The sequence below is a fragment of the Paroedura picta genome, chromosome 8 (genome assembly GCF_049243985.1).
Source record: "Paroedura picta isolate Pp20150507F chromosome 8, Ppicta_v3.0, whole genome shotgun sequence".
Taxonomy (NCBI): Eukaryota; Metazoa; Chordata; class Lepidosauria; order Squamata; family Gekkonidae; genus Paroedura; species Paroedura picta.
This window is the reverse complement of record NC_135376.1, coordinates 9,812,782-9,835,864: the sequence shown is the minus strand read 5'-3', so window position 1 is coordinate 9,835,864 and position 23,083 is coordinate 9,812,782. Positions and strand designations below refer to the sequence as shown.

General features: G+C 43.8%; 1 protein-coding gene across 1 annotated transcript in view; it reads left to right on the top strand.

The window, feature by feature from the left end:
- Positions 1–18,777, top strand: part of PIK3CA (phosphatidylinositol-4,5-bisphosphate 3-kinase catalytic subunit alpha) — a 45,239-nt gene extending 26,462 nt beyond the window's left edge. The window contains exons 9-22 of the mRNA XM_077348340.1: positions 578–730; positions 1,114–1,248; positions 2,985–3,109; positions 3,957–4,038; positions 4,970–5,134; positions 7,425–7,528; positions 8,743–8,914; positions 9,399–9,505; positions 9,770–9,891; positions 10,987–11,065; positions 11,665–11,835; positions 13,319–13,436; positions 14,555–14,706; positions 15,895–18,777. Coding sequence (XP_077204455.1) covers positions 578–730; positions 1,114–1,248; positions 2,985–3,109; positions 3,957–4,038; positions 4,970–5,134; positions 7,425–7,528; positions 8,743–8,914; positions 9,399–9,505; positions 9,770–9,891; positions 10,987–11,065; positions 11,665–11,835; positions 13,319–13,436; positions 14,555–14,706; positions 15,895–16,165 — 1,956 coding nt within the window. The 3' untranslated portion in view covers positions 16,166–18,777. The remainder of the gene's footprint in view (positions 1–577; positions 731–1,113; positions 1,249–2,984; positions 3,110–3,956; positions 4,039–4,969; positions 5,135–7,424; positions 7,529–8,742; positions 8,915–9,398; positions 9,506–9,769; positions 9,892–10,986; positions 11,066–11,664; positions 11,836–13,318; positions 13,437–14,554; positions 14,707–15,894) is intronic.
- The last annotated feature ends 4,306 nt before the right edge of the window (positions 18,778–23,083 follow it).

Below are 23,083 nucleotides of genomic sequence, written 5' to 3'. Positions count from 1 at the left end.
GCATCCAGGGAAGGAGGGCGGGAGCTGTAGGGACAGGGCAGAGCTTTGCTGGCTGCACCCTGATTGGCCCTGTTCCAACTCGGACACATTCCACCCCCCCAGGCTGATTCACAAATACTAAGAGGAACAGTGGGAAAGGATGAGAATGTAGAGAAATTTAATGATTTGCCTGCAATCCAAAGTGATTCAATCCGTGGTGCTTCATTATCTCATTATAGGGAGGGGTTGTGGTGCAACATCTACTTGGCTTGCAGAAGGTCCCAAGTTCAACCCCAGCATCTCCGTTTAAAAGGGTCAGGTAGCTGGTAATGTAAAATATTTCTGCCTGAGACCTTGGAGAGTTTCTACCAGTTTGAGTAGACAGTTTTGACCTTGATGGACCAATGGTCCAATTCAGTATTAGGCAGCTTCATGTCATTCTGTTGCATGCATTGATTGGGTCTGTGGAATTACTTAAAGTTGCTTCATGATCCATGCATGAATTTTTCAACTGTGTCACCCGCTGTCTTCTGAGTCTTTTAAATCTGTAATGTATTTAACAGATGAGACTAAACAGTGATTGTTTGCTCTTTTTAAGGAGCACTGCCCATTGGCGTGGGGGAACATTAACATGTTTGATTACACAGACACTCTTGTTTCTGGCAAAATGGCTCTGAATCTGTGGCCCGTACCTCATGGTCTGGAAGACCTGCTAAATCCCATTGGAGTTACTGGATCAAATCCAAATAAGGTAAATGGACAATTTTTTATTAATTTCTGACTTTTGTTAACTTTTTTCTCATTTGTTGTGTTAAATCAGGGTTTCTTATTACATCATAGTGGTATTCTACTCACAAAAAAGAGTTTACCAGTTTATCTACTATTACACAGTAAATAAGCTGGTAAACCTGTTTTATTGGACCTGTTTATAAAACCTGTTTTATTCCACTTTTTTATGGAAAAACATGGCACAATGTTCTTCCATAATCTCTACACATAGAAAATTGGCAAGTTAGGGAAGCAAGATTTGACTTTAATCCATCATATGCTCATGGAAATCACATTTTTATTTCCTTAACTGACATTATTGATAACCTACAAGCTCAAATTAGTTTAATTCCTCTACCTCCTCAGGAAACTCCATGTTTAGAGCTGGAATTTGATTGGTTTAGCAGTCCTGTAAAGTTTCCTGATATGTCAGTGATTGAAGAACATGCCAATTGGACTATCTCTCGTGAACTAGGGTATAACTACAGTCCTGCTGGGCAGGTGAGGAGAACGTTACTATTCTGAATGTTTTGAGAAAAATCATTAAGGCATAAGTGCACGTTCTTAAAATGCCTTATGGAGAATGACAATTGACGTATATTAAGATCAAATTCCATCTGTGGATGGGGCTCAGATTTAAGAAGAGCTTTTACTGTGGAATTCTCTGCAGTCATGGATGTCGGATCTTTGTTAATATAAATATTTCTTCCAGTTCATTTTACAAGGTTCTTATCATCTAGCTCAACAGGTCCAGAAAATAATCCATAACTCTTTCAATTAGGTGGAGTGATCACAAAGCTTGTCACTTACAGCAATTCCATATGGCAGGGATTGCCAAACTCTGGGTCTCCAGATGTCCATGGACTACAATTAACATGGGCCCCTGCCATGCATGGTAATTGTAGTCCATGGACATCTGGAGAGCCACAATTTGGCCACCCCTGCCATATGCCAATCTGTAAGTAATCTAGCATTCCGGTTTAAGAAAGAGGACCTATTTGGAGGGATAAAGAACGGCTGGGTACTCAACTTTGCACTCCTGATCGGATATCAGATAGAACAGAAGCTTCCATAGAACTTTTGGAAAAGCTGTCAGATATTCTTTGGAAATCCAAGTGCAGGATCCACATGGCTGCTTCCTTGCCCAAGCCAGCTGCTTGGGGTGTCAAACAAATGTGGGAGGAAGGGGGTATAGCTTGTGCTCGTTGCAATCTCCTGCTCTAGGGCCATTGCTGCTTGGGGTCCAAGGTGGGCTGCAGAGGCACTTCCTCTGCTCTCTTCCTTTGATCCCACCAGGGTGGCATGGGAGTAGGCCTGTGCTTTTTCCCACATCACTGTGGCATCCATCTAAGGTGGGCTGCCAAAGCCCTTCTTTGAGGTGGCCCATGAACAAGACCACTTGACCTAACCCGAAGCTCTACAAATGTAGCAGAAGTAAGTCCCTCGGTTCCTGAACAATTTAGCCTTACCATCCCAACATTGTGGCCATATGGCCGAAGTGTTCCCATGGCTTTTGTCAGGTGAACCTGACAGTGTTCCAAGGTCTACTGGCAGGGCTCTTTTTGAAGTGCTATTTTACAGTCCCAAGAATTGATATTAATTTCTAAGAACAAACCCTCTCCTATTGTAATTCTGGAGATGGGGATGTACTCCACCAAACTGAGAGCCAGTTTGGTGTAGTGGTTAGGAGTGCGGACTTCCAATCTGGCATGCCGGGTTCGATTCTGCGCTCCCCCACATGCAGCCAGCTGGGTGACCTTGGGGTCACCACAGCACTGATAAAGCTGTTTTGACCGAGCAGCAGGAAATAGCACAGGCCTACTCCCATGCCACCTCACAGCATGTCTGTTGTGGGGAGAGGAAAGGGAAGGCAACTGTAAGCCGCTTTCTTCTTCTTCTTTCTTCTTCTTCCTTCTTCCTTCTTCTTCTTATTTCAGAAATGAAGTGGATCCTAGTTGTATGTCATCACCTATTTAAAATTTAAGTGGAACTGTACATTGAGTTACAGCTTTTGCCTCAGAATTATTTGAACCAATGCATAGTTATATGTATTTTAAAGAAAAATGAATGGGAGTAAGATGCTTTACGAATGCTAGTGTTTAAAAGTGAAATGGGTACATAGTGAATCAGTGAAATGGGCCCAATTCAAGCACTTTCCACTAGTTTTAATACAGTCTAGTAAAAATATGAATCCTACCTTTGTTGTTTGAGTGACACGCTAATATCTCAACTTACAGAGCAGTAGAATAGCTAGAGACAACGAACTGAGTGAAAGTGACAAAGAGCAGCTCCGGGCCATTTGCACTCGAGACCCCCTGTCTGAAATAACTGAACAAGAGAAGGACTTCCTTTGGAGGCACAGGTATGAGACTTGGAGCTTCCAGAGTACCAGCGCACTTTAGTCTAGAGTAGCCTTCTTTAACCTTTTGGGCATGGAGGAGTCCCTGAAATCATTCTTCAGGCTTTGAGGAGCCCCAGAAGTGGTGTCAGCTGGCCACAGGAAGTGACATCACCACCCGCATTAACGGGCAGGCTTAAGGAGATCTGAGAGAACCAGTTTAAAACAGGAGTAGGCAATGCAGGCTTCACCCCCCTCTCAGGTACACAAACCACAAGAGAACTCACTCATGCTTGGAAGAGAGGAGGGGGAGCAGTGGAAGCGGCTGTTTCCCTGACTTGTGGCCAAGTCCATTAAGGCAGGACAGGCTGTGGTCCTTCTCCAGAGCTCCTATGGACCCCTGTTCAGGAATCCATGGTCTAGAGAATTGGACTGGGATCCTGGAGAATGGAGCTCAAAGCTCCAGTCCAGTCACAAAGCTCACTGGATGACCTTGAGCCAATTGTTGGCTCTGAGCGTAACCTAACTCAGAACAAGTGGGACAGAAATGTAGTAGATGTAGTTCGATCCTAGTAAATAAAGTTCTGTGAAGGTGAGGTGGAGTAACCACGGGTATGGCACAGCCTGCCCCCTGAAGAACTCTTGGCCCAGACTTCAGGGGGGAATGTAAAAAGATATCTGGACAAGAGATAAGAATGAATATAATCTGTCAGTCATTCCCAGTATTTTTGTGAGTAGTCTGTGAATCCTCTAGAAAGATACTTACATTGCAGCAAACAAGCTGCCAAGTAGAACTGAATACTCTGATAGCATTTGCTATAATACTTCATACTTTGTGCAAAAACTGTGTGGGTTTTGTTCTTCTTTGTAGGCATTATTGTGTCAATATGCCAGAAATTCTACCTAAGTTGCTGTTGTCTGTTAAGTGGAACTCTAGAGATGAAGTAGCCCAGGTAAAATCTGCATTTCTGATCAAGCTCAATTAAAACTATTTCATATATATATTAGATCTTTTAAAAATATATTAATGCCATTGCTTTTGTTATAATAGCTTGTACGAATGGGAGAATATCATTGAAGCTTAAATTCTGTCCTATGCATCCCCATATATACAATGTATATTGTAATTGTAAGCAACAAGTTCCCTCTGGAGTGCTGTTAAGGGGCAGTGGCCCAGCAACAACTTCATTTTTCTTCAACTGACATATGTTGCATAATTAATATTTGTAATTCCCTGCCACTAGTTATCTTGAGAAATGCCAATTGGATAGCTTTTTGGTTGTTGCTGGGGGGGTGATATCCAGGGCTTATCAGCAGCTCTTAGCCATGACTGCTAACCATTTCAATGCTATATGCTGGAGACAAAGGAATCAACCCTTGCATGTCATGCCTTGCTTGCAGAGGCACTTGGTTGCTTCCTTGCAGTTGGTGCTGCACGAAAAAGTGGACGATTCCAAAATTGTAACAAAGGAGAGACAGAATCTATCCAGTGGCTTAATTAAGTATAAGAAGATTAAAAGTCTCTTATGTCATTTATTTAGACTTTGACTCTGCCAAAACGGTCTCTAGATTCCTTTGTTTTCCGTTTTCAGTCTGGCTTTCGTCAGTGACAATGAGTCCGTCCTTGTTAATGTTTGGATATAATGAGGCAAATGCTCCTGTATAATGGAGAGTCAAGGCTGTGAGCTCTTGGTCTCACAGCCTTGACTCTCCATTATACAGGAGCATTTGCCTCATTATATTCAAACATTAACAGGACGGACTCCTTGCAGTTGGTAGCAAAATGCTAGATTAGATGCAGTTTTGGTCTGATTCCACAAAGCGGTTCTTGCGTTATTACAGTAGAGCTTGTAAGGCAAATTTGTGACATTCTCACCTGTGCAGATGTACTGTTTGATCAAAGACTGGCCTCCCATCAAACCTGAGCAGGCGATGGAACTTTTGGACTGCAACTACCCCGATCGGATGGTGCGTGCTTTTGCAGTGCGGTGTCTGGAAAAATATTTGACCGATGACAAGCTGTCTCAGTATCTGATTCAACTGGTACAGGTACCGTAATCTGTTTTAATCAGCCCTTTCTCTTATTGTACAGGCTTGCATTTGTAATTTAGACGCAGCATGCTAAAGGTTTGGCGCAGTTTATCCAGAAAGTTGTGATTAACCCTGGGAAAGGTTACATCTGTTTGTGTAAAATTTTCAGAGCTGTTTAGCTGACAGTTGGGTGAAATCATATTGCAGCTGGAGAAGCTGGGAGGGCTAAAAGAGAGCATAGAGCAGGGGTAGTCAACCTGTGGTCCTCCAGATGTTCATGGACTACAATTCCCATGAGCCCCTGTCAGCGTAGTCAATGAACATCTGGAGGACCACAGGTTGACTACCCCTGGCATAGAGGTTAGAGTTTTGGAGAAATATGGGGAAGGGGCATCTGGGGTTAGGGGTGAGTGCTTTGGCATGGTTTGGCTGCCTCAGCAATCACCAAAGCCTGAGGCAGCCAGCACTGTAGAGTGGAGGGATAGCGGCGGTGGCATGCCAGCTGGCGGCTGCTCTGTGGCGCCAGCTACCTCGGGTTTTGGTGATCACCGAGGCAGCTGAACCGCACCGAAGCACTCACCCCTACCTGGGGTCAAACCTCCACTCTGCCTTGAGTAGCCCATGGTCTCACCAGGAAGCTTTGGTTCAGTCATATTCCCCAGCTCACAGAGTTGTGAGAATAACATGAGGAGGAGAGTCATAGAACTCCTTGAAGGGAAGGGCTTGCATAAATATGGAGTCAAAAAGGGATGACAGCGTGGTGAATTGGCACAAACTCTGCCTTGCGAGCAAGCCCATCTCTACCTCATTTGTGTGGATTTAAAAGAAAATCATAGAAATTAGGGAAAGGAACCTTGAATCTTGTCCTCTTCAAAGCAATGGTGTTACAAAAAGTTATTCTTGATTCAGAGAATTTAAAAAGGGAGAAGACCAACTGCGGCAGGGAGAAATATGTTGCATTTTTACCCTGAGGCAGTTTCAAAGAAGTAATCTGCTCCACACACACACACACACACACACACACACACACACACACTGCTCTGTAAGTTAAAAGGGAAAAATGTGTCTCTTGTGCTCAGACTGCTGCATATAGAACGCATGTTTACTTGGAACCAGCCTGCCCTTTTTCAAAAGGGCTTGCTCATCGATCAATGTGTAACCTGGCTGCAGTCCGATGTACATTAACCTGGACGAAAGCAATTCGGAAAAACAAGCAACTCTGGGAACTATCAGACTTGCTTCCAAGTAAACATGTATAGCTGGGTTAGGCAACCTTTTTGCCTAAGTACCAAAAAAAAAAAAGCAGTATTTGCTGGAGGGGAGATTGTTGTGCTGGCCAAGCACTGGGGCAGGGGTGGGAAGAGACAAGAGCTGTGCTTGGCCAGGCAACTTGGGGAATAGCCAAGCCCCAGCGGTGCTGCCAGCCACTGTGTGCAGAAAACCAGTCCTGCATGCTGAGCAGAAAAGAAAAGAAAGGAAGTTCTAGTGTGCCACTCTTTGGCACACACATCAGGGTTTGTCAGCCCCCTGTTGCAGAGCAGCATGCTGTTCGGTTGCAAACCCATGCGCACTTCTTTGAAAATGCTCCCATGTTTAAATCAGGTAAACATACACAGGAACAGGAACTTCATCCAAAAATATGTTTCAGTTTTTTTCCTGAGAGATAAATAGCTTGAGAGAGACAACAAGGCCCCTTTCAGGCTCTAAGTCAGGAGTAGTCAAACTGCAGCCCTCCAAATGCCCATGGACTACAATTCCCACGAGCCCCTGCCAGCATTTGCTCATGGGAATTGTAGTCCATGGACATCTGGAGGGCCGCAGTTTAACAACTACCCCTGCTCTAAGTCTAAGTGACTCCATTTGTGCAGGAGAAAACAGACAGAAGGGAAGGTAAATCCATACTACAGATCCTACATAGACAACCACATTGGCTCAGAAAATTATAGGGTTTCAGTGAGGTACAAAACAGGATATAACAGCTGCGATGCTGTCTGCAAAACGAAGCCAGAGCCTTCGGACAGAGAAGTGCTGGCTCAGTTGTTGACAATGGGAACGGAAAGCTCATTTTGTGCTGAACCAAGATTGTGCAATGGATTTATTTAAAGGACCAGATTGGGGTCAGAGGGGCAACTCTAGTTCAGACCTGGTTGCCATAGAGGGAAACGTATGCTCACTGCGGGTGACCAGACAGGTGGCCATTGGCAAATAATGTGTTACTTTGCTGTACAATTTAGATTACAAAACTTTATCATTGTCAGAGGTATATAGCAAAATGTGATTTGTAGCTCATTAACTTTGTTGCTTCTAGGTTCTAAAATATGAGCAGTACTTGGATAATCTGTTGGTGAGATTTTTACTGAAGAAGGCGCTGACTAATCAAAGAATAGGACATTTCTTCTTTTGGCATCTAAAGTACGTATGGTTTCCCCACTTTAGTCTTCTGTCTTGTTATAAAATCCCTGAAATTTTAGTTTAACTTGTCGCGTGCCTAAGCAGTCTTTAACAGTCAATTCATTTGAGTTACTTTTCTACATAGTTGATAAAAACTAGAATAAAGGATCACTTCTCTGAATATCCCCCCCCCCGAACGTTACACTAGGCAAATAAAAACCACATGGTGGTCCCTGGCCCCAAGGAGGTGTGCCTGGCCTTGGCCAAGCCCAGGACCTTGTGAGCCCTGGCAACCTCCTGGTGGAATGAGCTCCCGGAGGAAGTTCGGGCCCTGTTGCCAAGTTCCACAGGGCCCATGAGACAGAGTCCTTCCGCCAGGTGTTTGGTTGAGGCCATAGTGGCAGATAACATCTAACTGCCTCCCCTCTTTCCCCCTGCTAAACTGTGTAAGTAGGGAGGCGCCCCAAAGCGGATGATATACAATTGCAGGCTGCTATGAATCTACGGATTCACATTATGAATTGCTGTTTTAACTGTTAACTGTTATGCATTTTATTGTCTCCAATGCGGATCATGTTGTTCACTGCCCCAAGGCGGTAATTGCTGAGAGGGGCGGTATAAAATTGAATAAATAAATACATCTTTGCACTGGGCTCATAAAGGTTCGTTTGTCGTTACTTGGGGTTTATTTTCAGAGCAAGGCAAGTTAAAAGTGCTCTGAAATAAATACTTTTTCGAGTCCTTTCTGTTGTCTTAGCAACCAGTGCATGTGCTTGGCTACAGAATCCTGTTTTCTTTCAAGGGTACTATAGATAGAAGGAAGATTTAAATACTAGCTTATTTTTGAAAACTGTATATTGATACTTAAGCAAATTAATCTCACTCATGAGACAAAGGCTGATATTTACTGAGATCAGATTCGTTAATATAAACTGATATTGATTTCTCATGTATACCAAAACTGACCATATTGAGTTCACTGCCATTTCAAGGTCTCCCCTCTTGCCCAGTGGAGACGCTTTTAGTTGAGGGATGATGTGTGTGTGCCTGGATAGCAAGGCAGATATTAAGAATTATTATTTAAATATTTCTTATTTATTTATAATTGTACCTTTAATTTAATTAAAAACTTGTGGTGGCTAACAACAGATTAAAAACAATACACTAAAAATGCATACAAACCCCACTGTCCCAGTCCCAACAATTATAACAATCCCCCCCCCTTCTTCTGATAGGTCTGAAATGCACAATAAGAATGTGAGCCAGAGGTTTGGTCTGCTTTTGGAATCCTATTGCCGAGCATGTGGGATGTACCTCAAACACCTGAGCAGGCAGGTAGAAGCTATGGAAAAACTGATTAACCTCACTGACATCCTCAAACAAGAGAAGAAGGATGAAACACAAAAGGTAACTTTCTGTCCAGGGGAGCTTGCACCAAAATGAATGCTCATCCAGCTTGATAGTCACAGAAGCCTGAGGGACGTAGACTAAGCTGCAAGAAACTTTTCATGTATTTTGGAAAACTCTTTTTTGGAGTGTATGAGAAACTTCATTTGAATTATTAATTGAGAAAAGTCATATGGACAGAAACAATCGTCTTGATTTAGCTGTACACACTTCAAGCAGGGAATTGAAGTAAAAGACTTTGGACAACGGCATTTGTAGTAATTATTATCTATCAAGCCATTAGTTGCATAGGCATTCATTTTGATAACATGAAATGGACTCCATAACCGAAATCAGAAAGCTATGCATTGCATTTGCTGTTCTCTTTAGCGCTTTTAACTGTAATGCTCTGCTTAAAAGGCTCTTTAGAAGAGCGTGCCAGTCTGTGCTAAAAACCGGAACTGGTCCCAGGCTTGGAATTCATGAATCTGATGTTCTCCAACAGGTACAAATGAAGTTCCTTGTGGAGCAAATGAGGCGGCCAGACTTCATGGATGCATTGCAAGGCTTTATATCTCCTCTCAATCCTGCTCATCAGCTTGGAACCCTTAGGTATGTCCTTCCCCAGAATGTATAACAGTTTGCTGGAATGCGTATTTCCTATATGAAGGACTGCCTCTCCCAGTATGTCCCCCGGAGAGCACTACGCTCAGTTAACACCAATTTGCTGGTGATCCCTAGTCCCAAGGACGAGCACCTGGTCTCGACCAGAGCCAAGGCCTTTTTGGCCCTGGTTCCAGCCTGGTGGAATGAGTTCTCTGTTGAGATAAAGTTTGAAAGTGCATTTGTTTAAGCAGTGGATTTATCCTTTTCTAGGCTTGAGGAATGCAGAATTATGTCATCTGCAAAAAGGCCCTTGTGGCTCAATTGGGAAAACCCAGATATTATGTCTGAGTTGCTGTTTCAGAACAATGAGATCATCTTCAAAAATGGGGATGGTAAGAAAGAATATTTAATTATCGTTACATGTGTTCCTCATTGTTGGTACTATCTAAGCAAGCATCAATCTGTTCAAATTCTAACTGCAAGTTTAAAGATTCATGGAACAAATCTGAACTGGGCAAGTTTTGATGATCAGCAATCTCACTTTCTTTTAAATATTCGTTCAGTGGAAGCGGCCAGTTTCCTGCTTTCACAGCAGTGCCCAGGAATAGCTTGTAACCATGTCCATTAAGGCAGGATATAGGGGAAATGTCGGGGAGACCCTGGGGAGCTCTCATGGAGAGCCATGGTTGGGAATTTGTGTTCTGAGTGGTTGTGGTGTTATCCATGCATTTCAGAGTCCAGCAGCTAGCCACTGCTCTATTTATTTGAAAAAAATGCAGTTACCCCAGGTGAGCAGCCCATTGGAACTAGTCTGCCTTCACATCTCTCCAACCACTGTTTACCTGCTCATGCCATTTTCTGTATAGAGGAAAGACTGCACAGGAGAAATAGAGCACTGCAGCTACTTGGTTGGGGAAAGTGTGTATGCAGACAGAAAGTGGCAACAGCCTGACTGGGGAGCAGCCTTGGCTGCTACATAGGTAGGCTTTTTCTCTCTGCTCTGGCATGAAATTCTCACAAAACTGTCTTATACTAAATTAGACCATTGATCCATCAAGGTCAATGTTGCCAGGCCAGCAGCCACTCTCCTGGGTCTCGGGTCTTTCATATCACCCACAACCTGATCCTTCTGAAGTGCCATGAGTTAAACATGGCACTTCTGCCTGATCCCTCTGCCTGATGGTCTACCGCTGATTTGCAGCCTCTCTCTGAAGGCAGAAATTGCTGTATATGTAGTGATGGGCAGAGGGCGAGGAGAGTAAGAAGTAGATGGCAGGAGCAGCTTGTGAACTCTTCTCTGCTTCTCTGTTGCTGGAACATTTTTGTTAGAGGTAACATTTGGTTATGAAACACCAAGGCAAAATCCTAGACAATGCAAAGCAATGCAATGCAAATCCTAGACAATGCAAAGCTTTGACATACTAAAAATCAAACTTTATTTGACCTTCTGAAAATTCACAGTGTTTCTATATGCTCCCATGTTTCAGATCTACGCCAAGATATGCTCACGCTTCAAATCATACGGATTATGGAAAATATCTGGCAAAATCAAGGTCTTGATCTTAGGCAAGTATTTGTGAATTGCGCTGATGCCAAATATTTACCTCCAAATAAATATATTGCCAAATATTTACTTGGTTCAAGCAGAAAACCTTAAATAATGTATCATGATGTATCAAGTAATGGTTTAGATTTTTCTCACTTTCTAACTAGTGGTACTACAGCCTGCCCTTATCATCTACTTGCTTCAGAACCAAGTATCTTTACAACTGCTTTTCTTTCCTTTCCCTCCATACTCCTAGGCCAGGATCGAAATACCTACTTTAGGTATGGCCAGTGGGATATTTTATTTGAAATAGCATGCGTGCGCACACACACACACACAGAGTACCACAAACTTCTTCTGAATCTGCTCTCTAATTTAAAAGGTTTGTCATGTGCCCTGGGAGACTGCTATTCCAGAAACTCAAGGGCAAAGGTCATCTGGAACTAGTTGTGTAATTCTTTAGAGCCCAGACCTCTCGGTTATGTATAACCTGATAGCTTTGTTTTCAGTGGCTCTCTGGTTAGGAAAGCAAAACTTGGGATTGCTCGCACAAAGATTTCTAAACTGTGTCTGCCTGTTGCTGACTCTGCCAAAGCATATGCTCCAATTCCTTTTCTAGGATGCTTCCTTATGGTTGTTTATCTATTGGCGACTGTGTGGGACTCATTGAAGTTGTAAGAAATTCGCACACAATCATGCAAATTCAGTGCAAGGGTGGCCTTAAAGGTGCGCTGCAGTTCAACAGCCATGCGTTACATCAGTGGCTCAAAGACAAGAACAAAGGGGAAATGTGAGTTTTTCTTTCTGTCTCATTTACCTGTCTCCCACCTGGATGGAAGCCTCAGTATCTTCCAGTCTTTCTCTTTCAAATGACCGTGATTTATAATTGGACGTTTACTGCAGTTAGGAAGAGAGTTTGTTCCGATCGTTGTAGGACTCTGAAATGTTTTCTGCATACTACAATCTACTCTTAGAACTCCACCATATTTCAGAAGCCATTTGTTGGGCTCTGTAGGAGACCGAACCTTAATGGTCCAGGCAGGTCCAATCTTATTGGACATTGGAATCTTAGCAGAGTTGTCTCTAGTTAGTATTTAGATGGGAAACCAACAAGGGAATCCAGGGCTGCTCTGAAGAGGCAGGCAATGGCAAATAACCTGTTTGTCTCTTGCCTTGAAAACCCTACAAGGTAGTCATAAGTAGGGGTTTGGATTCGGACCTGCCTGAACTGAATATGTATATTTCAGGATCCAAAATACATCCCAGTTTTCTCAAGAAAACTGAGGGGAGGGGATCCTGGAAAGTATCTAAAAATAGCTGCTGGGGGGAGAGGGTTCTACTGCAGTCCAAGGATCAGCTGTGCTGGGGCAAGCAGACTGTTTCCACTGGCTCAGCTTGGGGCTGGCTTCTTTGGCAGCCCAGTTTAAACAGGCTGTGTTTATGAGAGCAGTCTGCTATTCGCAGCACAGCAGATCTTGGGGCTGGCTTCTCCTGCAGCCTGGTTTAAATTAGACTGCAGGAGAAGCCATCCCAGCCAGGATCCGCATTCCGTGGGACACAGCCCTCCTATGGCACAGCAGACCATGGGAATGACTTCTGCAGGAGAAGCTAAGTGAGTCCAACAACCAGGCTAGCTATTTTTTTAAAAACTAGTATTTTCTTCTCGTGTGCATTGGACCTGAAAAAAATATATCAGGCTACCTGAAAAATCCCCGGGGGGGGGGGTCCCAATAGACCCAAAAGTTTTAAAAAGTATTGCACACAACTAGCTGTAAGTCTGCTGCAACTTGGCGGTACTTTAAACATATGTGGGAGGATGCAAGGTTCCTAGAGTTTCCTTGCTAGGGAAAAGCAATTGAAGATTTGCAGCAGCATCAGCTTATTTACAATTTTATAGGAGAGCAGGCAAGCATCCAAGCAGCCATTCTAGTTAGCCTTTCTCTCTGTCTTTGGTAGCATCAGTTTGCACACAAGCAAACAGCAGGCCCTTGGACATACGTGGCCCGATCCAGTCAACAGCAAATCCATCCATCTCCCTTCCTGCCTACGCTCTCACTAGCTAAGCAGTCCTTCTCAAATTCTCACTTAAGTCAGGGGAGTCTGGGAGCTTGGAGTCCGCAAAAAGTTAACCAAACACCAACCAAAGAGTTGACCAAACACCATCTAGTTTCCAGTGGCCATTAAGGAATCTTACATAGCAAGTAGCTGAAAAAAATGCTTTTAAGTAAAAGGCCAGTGTGCGATATTACAAATGCCCTCTGTGTTTCTGCCAGGTATGATGCAGCTATTGATTTGTTTACACGTTCTTGTGCTGGCTACTGCGTGGCGACCTTCATACTGGGAATTGGCGATCGTCACAATAGCAATATCATGGTGAAAGATGATGGGCAGGTAAAAATCCGATTTATTTGTGCAATCCAGGGCTTTACTAACTTCCTGCTTTTTGCGACCACTTGGCAGGTCAGCGTTGTCTGCTGAGCAACCCCTGCGCATGTACCAAAGAACCCCTGCGTGATGCATTGGACAAAAGCTCATGCCAATGAAGTCTGATGGACATCCCAATGAGAACATTCACTGTGATGAACCATTCCTCCACAGCTGTGCATTTCAATATGAAACTGGTTGTGGTGAATAGGCTACCTTTTAAAGAAGCCTGTCTGCCTACACCAGGGGTAGTCAAACTGCGGCCCTCCAGATGTCCATGGACTACAATTCCCAGGAGCCCCTGCCAGCAAATGCTGAGTGAAGGACTACTTCCTTTTGTCAGGCATGAATCTATTGGCCACCAGTTTCATTGGGTACTCCCAAGTCCTAGTTTTATGAAGAGGGAGAGGAAATGTTCTGTCTCCACTTTTTCTACTCTGTGTGTAATTTTATAATCATGTCCCCCTAGTCACCTTTTTTTCTAAGCTGAAATGTCCCATTGTCTTTTGCCTTTCCTCATAGGATAAGTGCATCAATCCCTTAATTAACCCCTTAAGATTGCCTTCTTCTGTACTGTTTGCAGCTCTGAAATACCCTTTTTATGATACATCAAATGAGGGCAGACCATGGATCTATAGAGAGTCATTACAATATCAGCTGTTTTATTTTTAGTTGCTTTCTCAATAATTCCTCACAGTTTGCCTTTTTCACCACCATGACACAAGGAATAGACAATACCAGTGCCCCCCCCCCCCCAAACCACCCCATGTCTTTCCCTTTCAGTGCCAGCCAGTTCAGGTCCCATCTGCATGTAGCGTTTTTTGTTCCAATGTGCATCCCCTTTGGTCTATGCACATCAAATTGCATGTGCCATATTATCACCCTTTCAACCAATTTTGAGGAACCCCCATTTAAACTTTTGAAGAATGCAAGGGTTTCCTGGAAAACAGGTTGAATGCATCTGGTATAACCCATAAGTATCTACTGCATTGCTGCTTAATGTTTGAAAAAATCAAAGCAGTAAACCCTTCACCCTCTTGGCTTTCCTGATTAGGTGATAATCTAATATGTTCTTTTCTTTAAAGCTCTTTCACATTGATTTTGGCCATTTCTTGGATCACAAGAAGAAGAAGTTTGGATACAAACGTGAGCGGGTGCCCTTTGTCTTAACACAAGATTTCTTGATAGTGATTAGTAAAGGGGCCCAAGAATGTACCAAAACGAGGGAATTCGAAAGGTGAGCAGTCTTGAAAATGAAGTTCTTGATTTGTAAGCAGATTTTATTGCATAAATCTCTAGTTAGCGCATCCCATATTCCAGGGTAAGACAGTCTGTTTTAAGAGAGAAAGGGGCTTCATTTCTCTGTGTTCCCTTTGTTTGACTTGATAAGGCTGAAAAGGAAACTTGGTACATGTGCATGGTCCTCTTGTGATCCTGGCTTATCTTGAAATCTTGCATTTTGGATTTCAAGTACTCTTCAGCCCTCACCTATGAACTTTGCAAATTTTGGAAGATGCATCATGTTGTTTATTCATAGCATGTAATACCTTACAGTCTCCAGTCCCAAAGGGATGCAAAACACCTCATCCCTTTCTGCCTCTCAAATGGAGATAGGTTTTCTCACACAGCGCTTGACTGTGTCCAATAAGCTGCCTAGTTTTCCCTGTTGCACTTTGCCATTTGTCCAACCTGCCTCACTTTAGGCGTTTCGATTGTTGATAAAAGCTTGTTTCACAGTGATTGTCCCAAGCTGTTGAAGCCAAAGGCAGGTCTCAGAGAACCCGTACCCTGCAGGGAACTCGTACCCTGCAGTGTGCGAACAGCTTGCCTGCTGGACAGATGGCAAAGTGCAACAGGGAACACCAGGCGGCTTATTGGCCACAATCAGGGGCAGTGTGAGAAAACGATTTGATTCTGAATTTGGGAGGGAATGGCAAACCACCCCGTATTGAGTCTGCCATGAAAACGCTAGAGGGCGTCACCCCAGGGGTCAGACATGACTCGGTGCTTGCACAGGGGATACCTCTACCTTTACCTTTATTGCCTTTGTAAAAATTCCATCTCCATATACTCTGCTTTTCTAGTATCTATTTCCTAAATACTTCTTGTTTCAGGAAGGGACAGGCAGTCAGGTTTTATGATAAAATGCAAACATTATTTTTCAGCTGTAGGGAAATCATCTTTGTTTATATTTTTCTCTTTGGTCATGTAACAGCAACAAAAATGCATCTTGGCCTTTTCAAGTTTAAAGTTCAACCAGCATCAGCTTTTTCTGAAATTAATCCTTTTGTGGAATTGAGCCCGTCTCGGGAGGGTGGTATAGAAATCTAATAAATAGCAATAATTAATCCTCACCATCTGAAACTTGTTGGGAGTTTAACAGCTGAGCAAAACAAAGCCTTCTGTTTTTTCTTTCTCTTTCAAGGTTTCAGGAAATGTGTTATAAGGCTTACCTAGCCATCCGGCAACACGCCAACCTCTTCATAAACCTCTTCTCCATGATGCTTGGTTCGGGAATGCCAGAGCTGCAGTCTTTCGACGACATTGCGTACATCCGAAAGACGTTGGCGTTGGACAAAACCGAGCAGGAAGCGCTTGAGTATTTCATGAAACAGATGAACGATGCTCATCATGGCGGCTGGACGACAAAAATGGACTGGATCTTCCATACAATCAAGCAACATGCTTTGAACTGAGACCGTGATCAAGAAACGAACTGGGATCGCGGTCGAAAAGACGGCGACCCCCTAGCCCTGTTTTGTGGGCATTCCACTGCACTGTTGACGATTGGCAGTAATGACTTCTTTGCGTCATAATTGCACAAACCACAAGCAGCATTTGAACTTGCAGCAAGATGAAACACTCAGAAACTTATTTAAACGTGTAAAGCCAGGGTTTCAGAACACTACAGATCGTGCATTTCAAAAGATAACTTTTTCCTACGTGTACAGTCCTGTTATGCCTTAAATTCAGAAAGGTAAACTTCGGAGGTTTGTTTATCTCAGTTTTGTTTAATTAGGGGGAAACTGTGCCAGCATTGAAAACCAGTCTTTCAGATGTCCCAGTTGGCCTGGTGAGATTCAAACTCTGGTGGGCAGTAAAAAAGTTTAAAAGAAAAGAAAGCAGTGCAGCTAATTGCTTTCTGGAGGGGGTTTTCCTCTCCCACGAAGCCCCATTCAGTAAATTTGAAGAGATGGTGCCTTTTTATATTAATCAGTGAATTGAATAATAGCTATCTGGTCTTATTTTTGACTGACCATTCTGCAGTTCTTGCAAGTCCTTAGGCATAGGTCTTAAGATTCTGCTGGGCAGTATTAGTGCTGTTATAAAAAATTATGACCCCCTCCCCCACTGCCCCAGAGGTCTGGGGAATGGGGGAGGGTTGGATTTAGTGCAACACTTTGGATTGGGTTGGATTTTCTAACCTTAAGCCTCAATACACTTTTTTTCATGCATGTTTTCCAGAGCCTAAAAAAAAAAAAAAAAGGAAAAAGAGGTGAGTTATTAGGATTAAAGATTATTTTTATAAAGGTTATTTATATAACAGAAACTTATTAATATATTTCTTTACATTGATTTGTCCAGTTTTCTGTCCTTTAATTTTTCAGACCACTTCTAACAGCCTGATCATACGAGCCACCCAGTCGGCACAGCAACCTGTCAGATCAGAGCTAAGGGTTCCACTGCTGGCCTGCATTGGGGGGACACGTTGTCCTCTTCTGCGGAGATGCTTTAAGCATCATTTCAGACACAGGCATCCCGCAGCCCCCGCATGCTGCATTTCCCCACACGGGAAGCTTCTTTGGCTCTGGTGGGGAAGGAGCTTAGGTGGGCAGAGAAAGGTGGGCAGGGCCTCACTTTTCACATTGTAAGATGCTGCTTTAATTGCCACAGCACAAAAGTCCATTCCCGCCGCCCTGCCTGAAGTAGTGTCTTAGGGTCAGGACCCCGGTTGCTGCTGCAATCGGTTTGCCTGGAAAAAGGTCCTGCGGAACTCGATCTCGAGGAACGACATGTTGAAATGAGGGTGCGGCCTCCATTATATATGGCAGGGGTGACCAAACTGGCCCTCCAGACGTCTATGGGCTACAATTCACATGAGCCCCTTTCAGCATGGGTAGTCCACGGACATCTGGAGAGCCACAGTTTGGCCACCCCTCGTCTATAGGAAGGGTTCTTCAGTTTATGGTGGCAAGCTTGTCCAAGTCAAGCCAGAGGTTAAATTTGTAGAACAAAACAAAGATGGACTTGCGGGAGATCAGTGGCAATCCTCGGCAAGGGACCAGAAAGCACAGTGGGAAATGCAAAGAAGTTAGAGCGAATCAACCTTCTCCCAAGGGAGGGGGCACTAGGATCGCAAAACTTTGGCAAAAACGGAAGCTCTCTCTGGATGGTGCCCCATCCTATCAGCTGGTGCCGCTGGTGGGAAGACACGTAGTGCATTGGATAGATTGGTTCTAATGGGTATGAGGAGCATTAGGTAGTTGTGCACTCTGCCTCCTGACCCAATGGTCACCTACACACCAAAAACTCAAGTGAGCTCTTGGAAAGTTTGTGCTTCCACTGGTCACCCTGTGTTCCTTCCCAGGAAGCCTGCATAACATTCTGAACACGAATACTTCCTGTACCAGCTGTTGTGTTTAGGGTGGTATAAGGTTCTGCAGGTGTTCCTTTCAACAATCTCAGGCAATACTCCGTGAACGAAATTCTGGGTATTTTGTTAATTCTCAGCTTTGGAGTCTACCTTTTGTCTCGGCCTTCTTCCTTGGACTGTTAAGACCGTGATTTGTTTAATCACAGTAACCAACAAACTAGAAGGTTAGCTGCCCTTTCAGTTTTGAACACTCAAATAGTCCTTTGTACTGCAAAATACACAATTATCCCTAGCATGCTGAGCTAACCAGCCAATGTTTTATAGCTGTTTGTGTGTGTGCGTGTGTGCGTGCGTGTGAGTGTGTGTACATATATATCTGTATATCCGTCTTTTATAACGTCAAACTGATTAAATTGGCACCAGTCAGATTGCAAACTGAACAGAACTACTGGCGGAACTTATTGGAAGAACATTTATAGCATCAGCTTCTTCAGGCCCCCTACCAAGTACCATTTTCTCCATGACAAACGCTGTCGTCTTATTCGGCTCGCAGGATTTGAAAGATGTTCCGGAAGGCTGGATAATTGTGTGCCCTCGCCTTTTCTGCCCTGCACATCTCAGTGTCGTTCAGAGTGCAATGCCAGTTTGAGTATAATGTGCTGATGTTGGGTATTAGACTTTTGATATTACAAATAAACTCATGTAGACTGTCAATGAACTAAAGGCTGCATTTCTTGAGCAAGCAAACCATTGAAAACACGGAGTCCTTTATTGTGTCATGTGGAGGGGAGGGGGGAATATCAAATGTGATGCAGGGCATTTTTATGTTCATGGTCGTAGGCTGTGTCCGTAAAATGGCTGAGCGGTTGACAGCTACAAAACCCAGACTGTGAAGTGTGAGATGTTGGTGCCGACACAGTAGCACAGAAGCCTACCGCTGGACTTTACATCCCTTCCTAAAGGTTCAAGCCTTCTCATTCCTCCCAAGTGTCCAAGATGTAAAGACCCCTAAGCTTTGTGCTTCTTAGACATCAGCCTTCTGTGCTTCAGGGCAAGCCATTTTCAAAACCGAAGTGAAAATAAGCAGTAATGCAGACGTCACAGAGATGGAGGGTACCGTTTCAATGAACAATTGTGTTTTAAATGCAACCTCCTTGGGCAGACCTAGAGTAACATTTGGGATCCTGGCTAGTGCCTTCGCCACCAGTTTTGCAGAAGCTGTCTCTGTGCTCATGTAAGGTCCGACTTTAGCCAGTATACAACTTTGAGGAGGTTCTGTTAGACTGGGGCCCCGCTTAAACATGACAAGCATTTTCCTGTGCAAATCATACTAAGTATTCTAAACAGTTCTTTAGCAAAGTACTTCAGCAGTTTACCCCTGGATTACCAGTTTCTTTTACTTATGCATTAAGAGCTTCAACAGTCACAAAGTCTAAAAGGTCGGCTAGAAATCGGCAGCATTACAGATGCCTGTAGCTTTAAATATCGGATGAGTTTTCGTTGTACTCAGGTGGAGGAAGGCTCTATGACATGCCTGCTGGAGATGAAGACTGTTGACAGGCTTGTGAGGAAATAGGGATGCCAGGTCTCCCCCCTGGCCCCTGCTGAGGGATAGGAAGGGGTAGAGTTGCCAGATCCTGGTTGGGAAACTCTCTGAGATTTGGGGAGGAGCCCCGGGGGGTCCAGTGCTCTAGAACCTCCAGGTTCTCCAGGAAAACATCTTTGTAGTCTGGAGATGTAGGTACCACCTGGAGGCTGGCATCCCTATGAGGAAATGACCAGAGCCAAAAATACCCATCCTACAGCCTCTGTACCTACCAGGGATAGTTTTTCATTGCATTTCATTTGCCCTGGGCTGGCATTTGGAAGGCTGCTGGGTTTGGCCCAGGGGTGTCTGGTTGGCAACCCATGCTTTACAACTGTGATGTTATGTTTGCTTTGAGTAACACAAGTAACAGCTGGAAACATGTACTTTTATATTACTTTTCAAGGCAGACACTTTTACTGCCCCTGTTTTGCTCCGAGCGTACTTTCATTACACAAACTATCTCCTAAATGAGTGTGCGGAGGAGGGAAGAACATTTGAAAGCATTTGGGTTTGGTTTTACATGGAGAAAACGGTCCAGATACTTAAGGGGCACAGATGCAAATTAATTGCAAATACATCATTTGGGATAGAATTGTCTTTCTCTTGGGTTTTTACTCTCTTTCTGAATGAGGAATCATGTGAATGAGGAATCATTGCTTTAGGATGCTTAGGGCTGATCCTGCGTTGAGCAGGGGGTTGGACTAGATGGCCTGTATGGCCTCTTCCAACTCTATGATTCTATGAAATCTAATAATGGTCAGTTCACAATTGCTGGCACTGTGAACATTGGGTCTCTTCTTATTTTACAACATGCATGTTTAGTGTTTGTGCTCTGCTTATATTCCTATATTCATGTCTGTAAGGGCTACAGACGTGAGACCCTTCATCCCAGACCCTCCCCCCCCCAAAAAAAATGCAAGAAAAACACCTTTATGTATTAGGATGTCCAAGACCCATTTCAAAATGCTTTGAAGGAAGTGGTGTGGCTGGAGGAGATTGTACTACTCTGATTTTGAAAAACTTTTCAAGCCTTCCCAATTCTACCTTTTAAAAAGTGAAGAATCAGAGAGAGAGAGAGAGAGACGCTCTTAGGTCTGCTTTGATCCAAGTAAAACCAAGATTTTGGTGGTTCACTCTTTTGATTACCTTATGGACTGAGATGCTACTCATTTTAGCAGGTGGCAAATTCCGACACAGTATGTGTCTTCTAGCTTCCTCTACCATATAAAGCTAGTGGAAACTGGATGTGAATGAACCTCCTCAAATAAACTTCCTAAAGTATCTCAAACCTGCTGTACCAACTACGTATCCTTTGGTAATGCCTCGCTCTTGAAAAAACAACAGTGGGGAGTTTCTCTGTGTAGCACAAGGTCTTGTCACTGGGTGCCACACCCGATAGGGATAGGGTTGGGCGCTTCGGCCACTGCTTTGGTGGCCAAAGTGTTCAGTTTAGGCTATGGGATGAGGCAAAGTGATATATAGAAAGGTAAAGGTATCCCCTGTGCAAGCACCGGGCAGACACCGGGTCTGCCATGAAAACGCTAGAGGGCGTCACCCCAAGGGTCAGACATGACCCTTGGGGTGACGCCCTCTAGCGTTTTCATGGCAGACTCAATATGGGGTGGTTTGCCAGTGCCTTCCCCAGTCATTACCGTTTACCCCCCAGCAAGCTGGGTACTTATTTTACCGACCTCGGAAGGATGGAAGGCTGAGTCAATCTTGAGCTGGCTGCTGGGATTGAACTCCCAGCCTCATGAGCAGAGCTTTCAGACTGCATGACTGCTGCCTTACCACTCTGCGCCACAAGAGGTTCTAAAGTGACATATAGGAAGAGAGAATCTTCTAGATAACCATTTAATGCTTTGAAGGTCAAAGCCAACACCTCAAATTGGTGGTGGGAAGTGCCGTCAAGGCACAGCCAACTTATGGAACCCCCAAAGGGTTTGCAAGGTCGTTTGCCACTTGCCAGCCTCTGCATAGCAATCTTGAACTGCTTTGGTAGTTTCCAAATACTAACCAAGTAAACAGTGCAAGTGTTTGATGAGCAATAACTTTGGTTTAGCCATCTGAGATGACAAAAGTATATCAGGGATGGCAAGAAGTACAGAGAGATCGATCCAGTTTTGGAAAACTATCAGCTCTCTAGGCCAGGGGTAGCCAAACTGCGGCCCTCCAGATGCCCATGGACTACAATTCCCATGAGCCCCTGCCAGCATTTACCCCTGCTCTAGGGGGTCGAGCCAACTTAGATGAACTGGAACACTTCAGAAATGGAACTGGAAGACTCCAAGTGAGAGCCCGGAGATTTATTTAATACTTTTGGGTAGGTCCATGAATCCAAATTGTTCAGCTAGCTATATACTGTACCAAGTACTAAATATGTGCAAATATTTTCCAAGACAATCTAGCAGATCCCATAAACAGAAAGATAAACAGTCTTCTTTCAGCCATTTGCTTTCTATTAATCTGTGGATATTTTAAAAGCAGAATTTTCATGCATTGTTTTGTTAATTTATTGATATTATATTCAGCAAATTCAGCATGCTCTGAGAATCTAACAAATTCTTGCAGCATAAGCTTTTAAGTACTAGATCGTATTTTATCTTCCATTGTAATAGATTTGGAGCCCTTACTATTTAAATGGAGATCCATCTTTTTCAAAAGTGAATCTGTGGAAGTCTGCAAGGTTACTGACAATCTCACAACTGAATTGTACCTCGGCGTGGGGGGGGGGGTCCAACTTGTGGTGAGCCAGAAAATCTAAACAGGATTTTAATGTGAAACGGCAATTACTGGGCTCAAGTGCAGGCTTCATATGCCTTTTGAGAAGTCGATGCTCATAAAAAAGAAAAGAGAATTGCGCTCTTCGTGCCTTAATTGAGCGCTCTGCTTCCCAACATAAGAGTGAATCGTGAAATATGTCGTAAAGGCAGGGAGAATCTGATGCCTTAATTCAACATTTCCAGCTGTATATAAAGATCAAAAAGTATAAATTTGAAACAAGCTCAGAAGTAAAACGTTCCCATACTAATTAACCGAAACCCTGACTCTTCGTGGTTCTAAGAAAATGTCTCATGACGTTGAGATCAGCCATCAAGCAAAATCACTTGATGGTTAACCTTTTCTTTTTCCCGCTCCTGGCAAATGGGCTAATAAGAGGCTGGCTGACTTTTTACATTGTGCAGTTCAGTCTTAGATCACTTGTGAACATGCCAGCTTCCTGATGTGCATCCTTGACATGAACCTGGCCTATAGAGAGAAGACATGGCACTCTAACGGACAGGTAATAATGCTACAGTAGTCCAGTCTGCGGGTTGCAATGAATGCACCTGTGGATCTCTGAGGCATTGACTTCCCTGAAACTTGCAGGCCCGTCTTTCTTTTTTTCGAAAGTTGTACCCACGTACCTGCAATAGGGTCCTTGGCCACTAG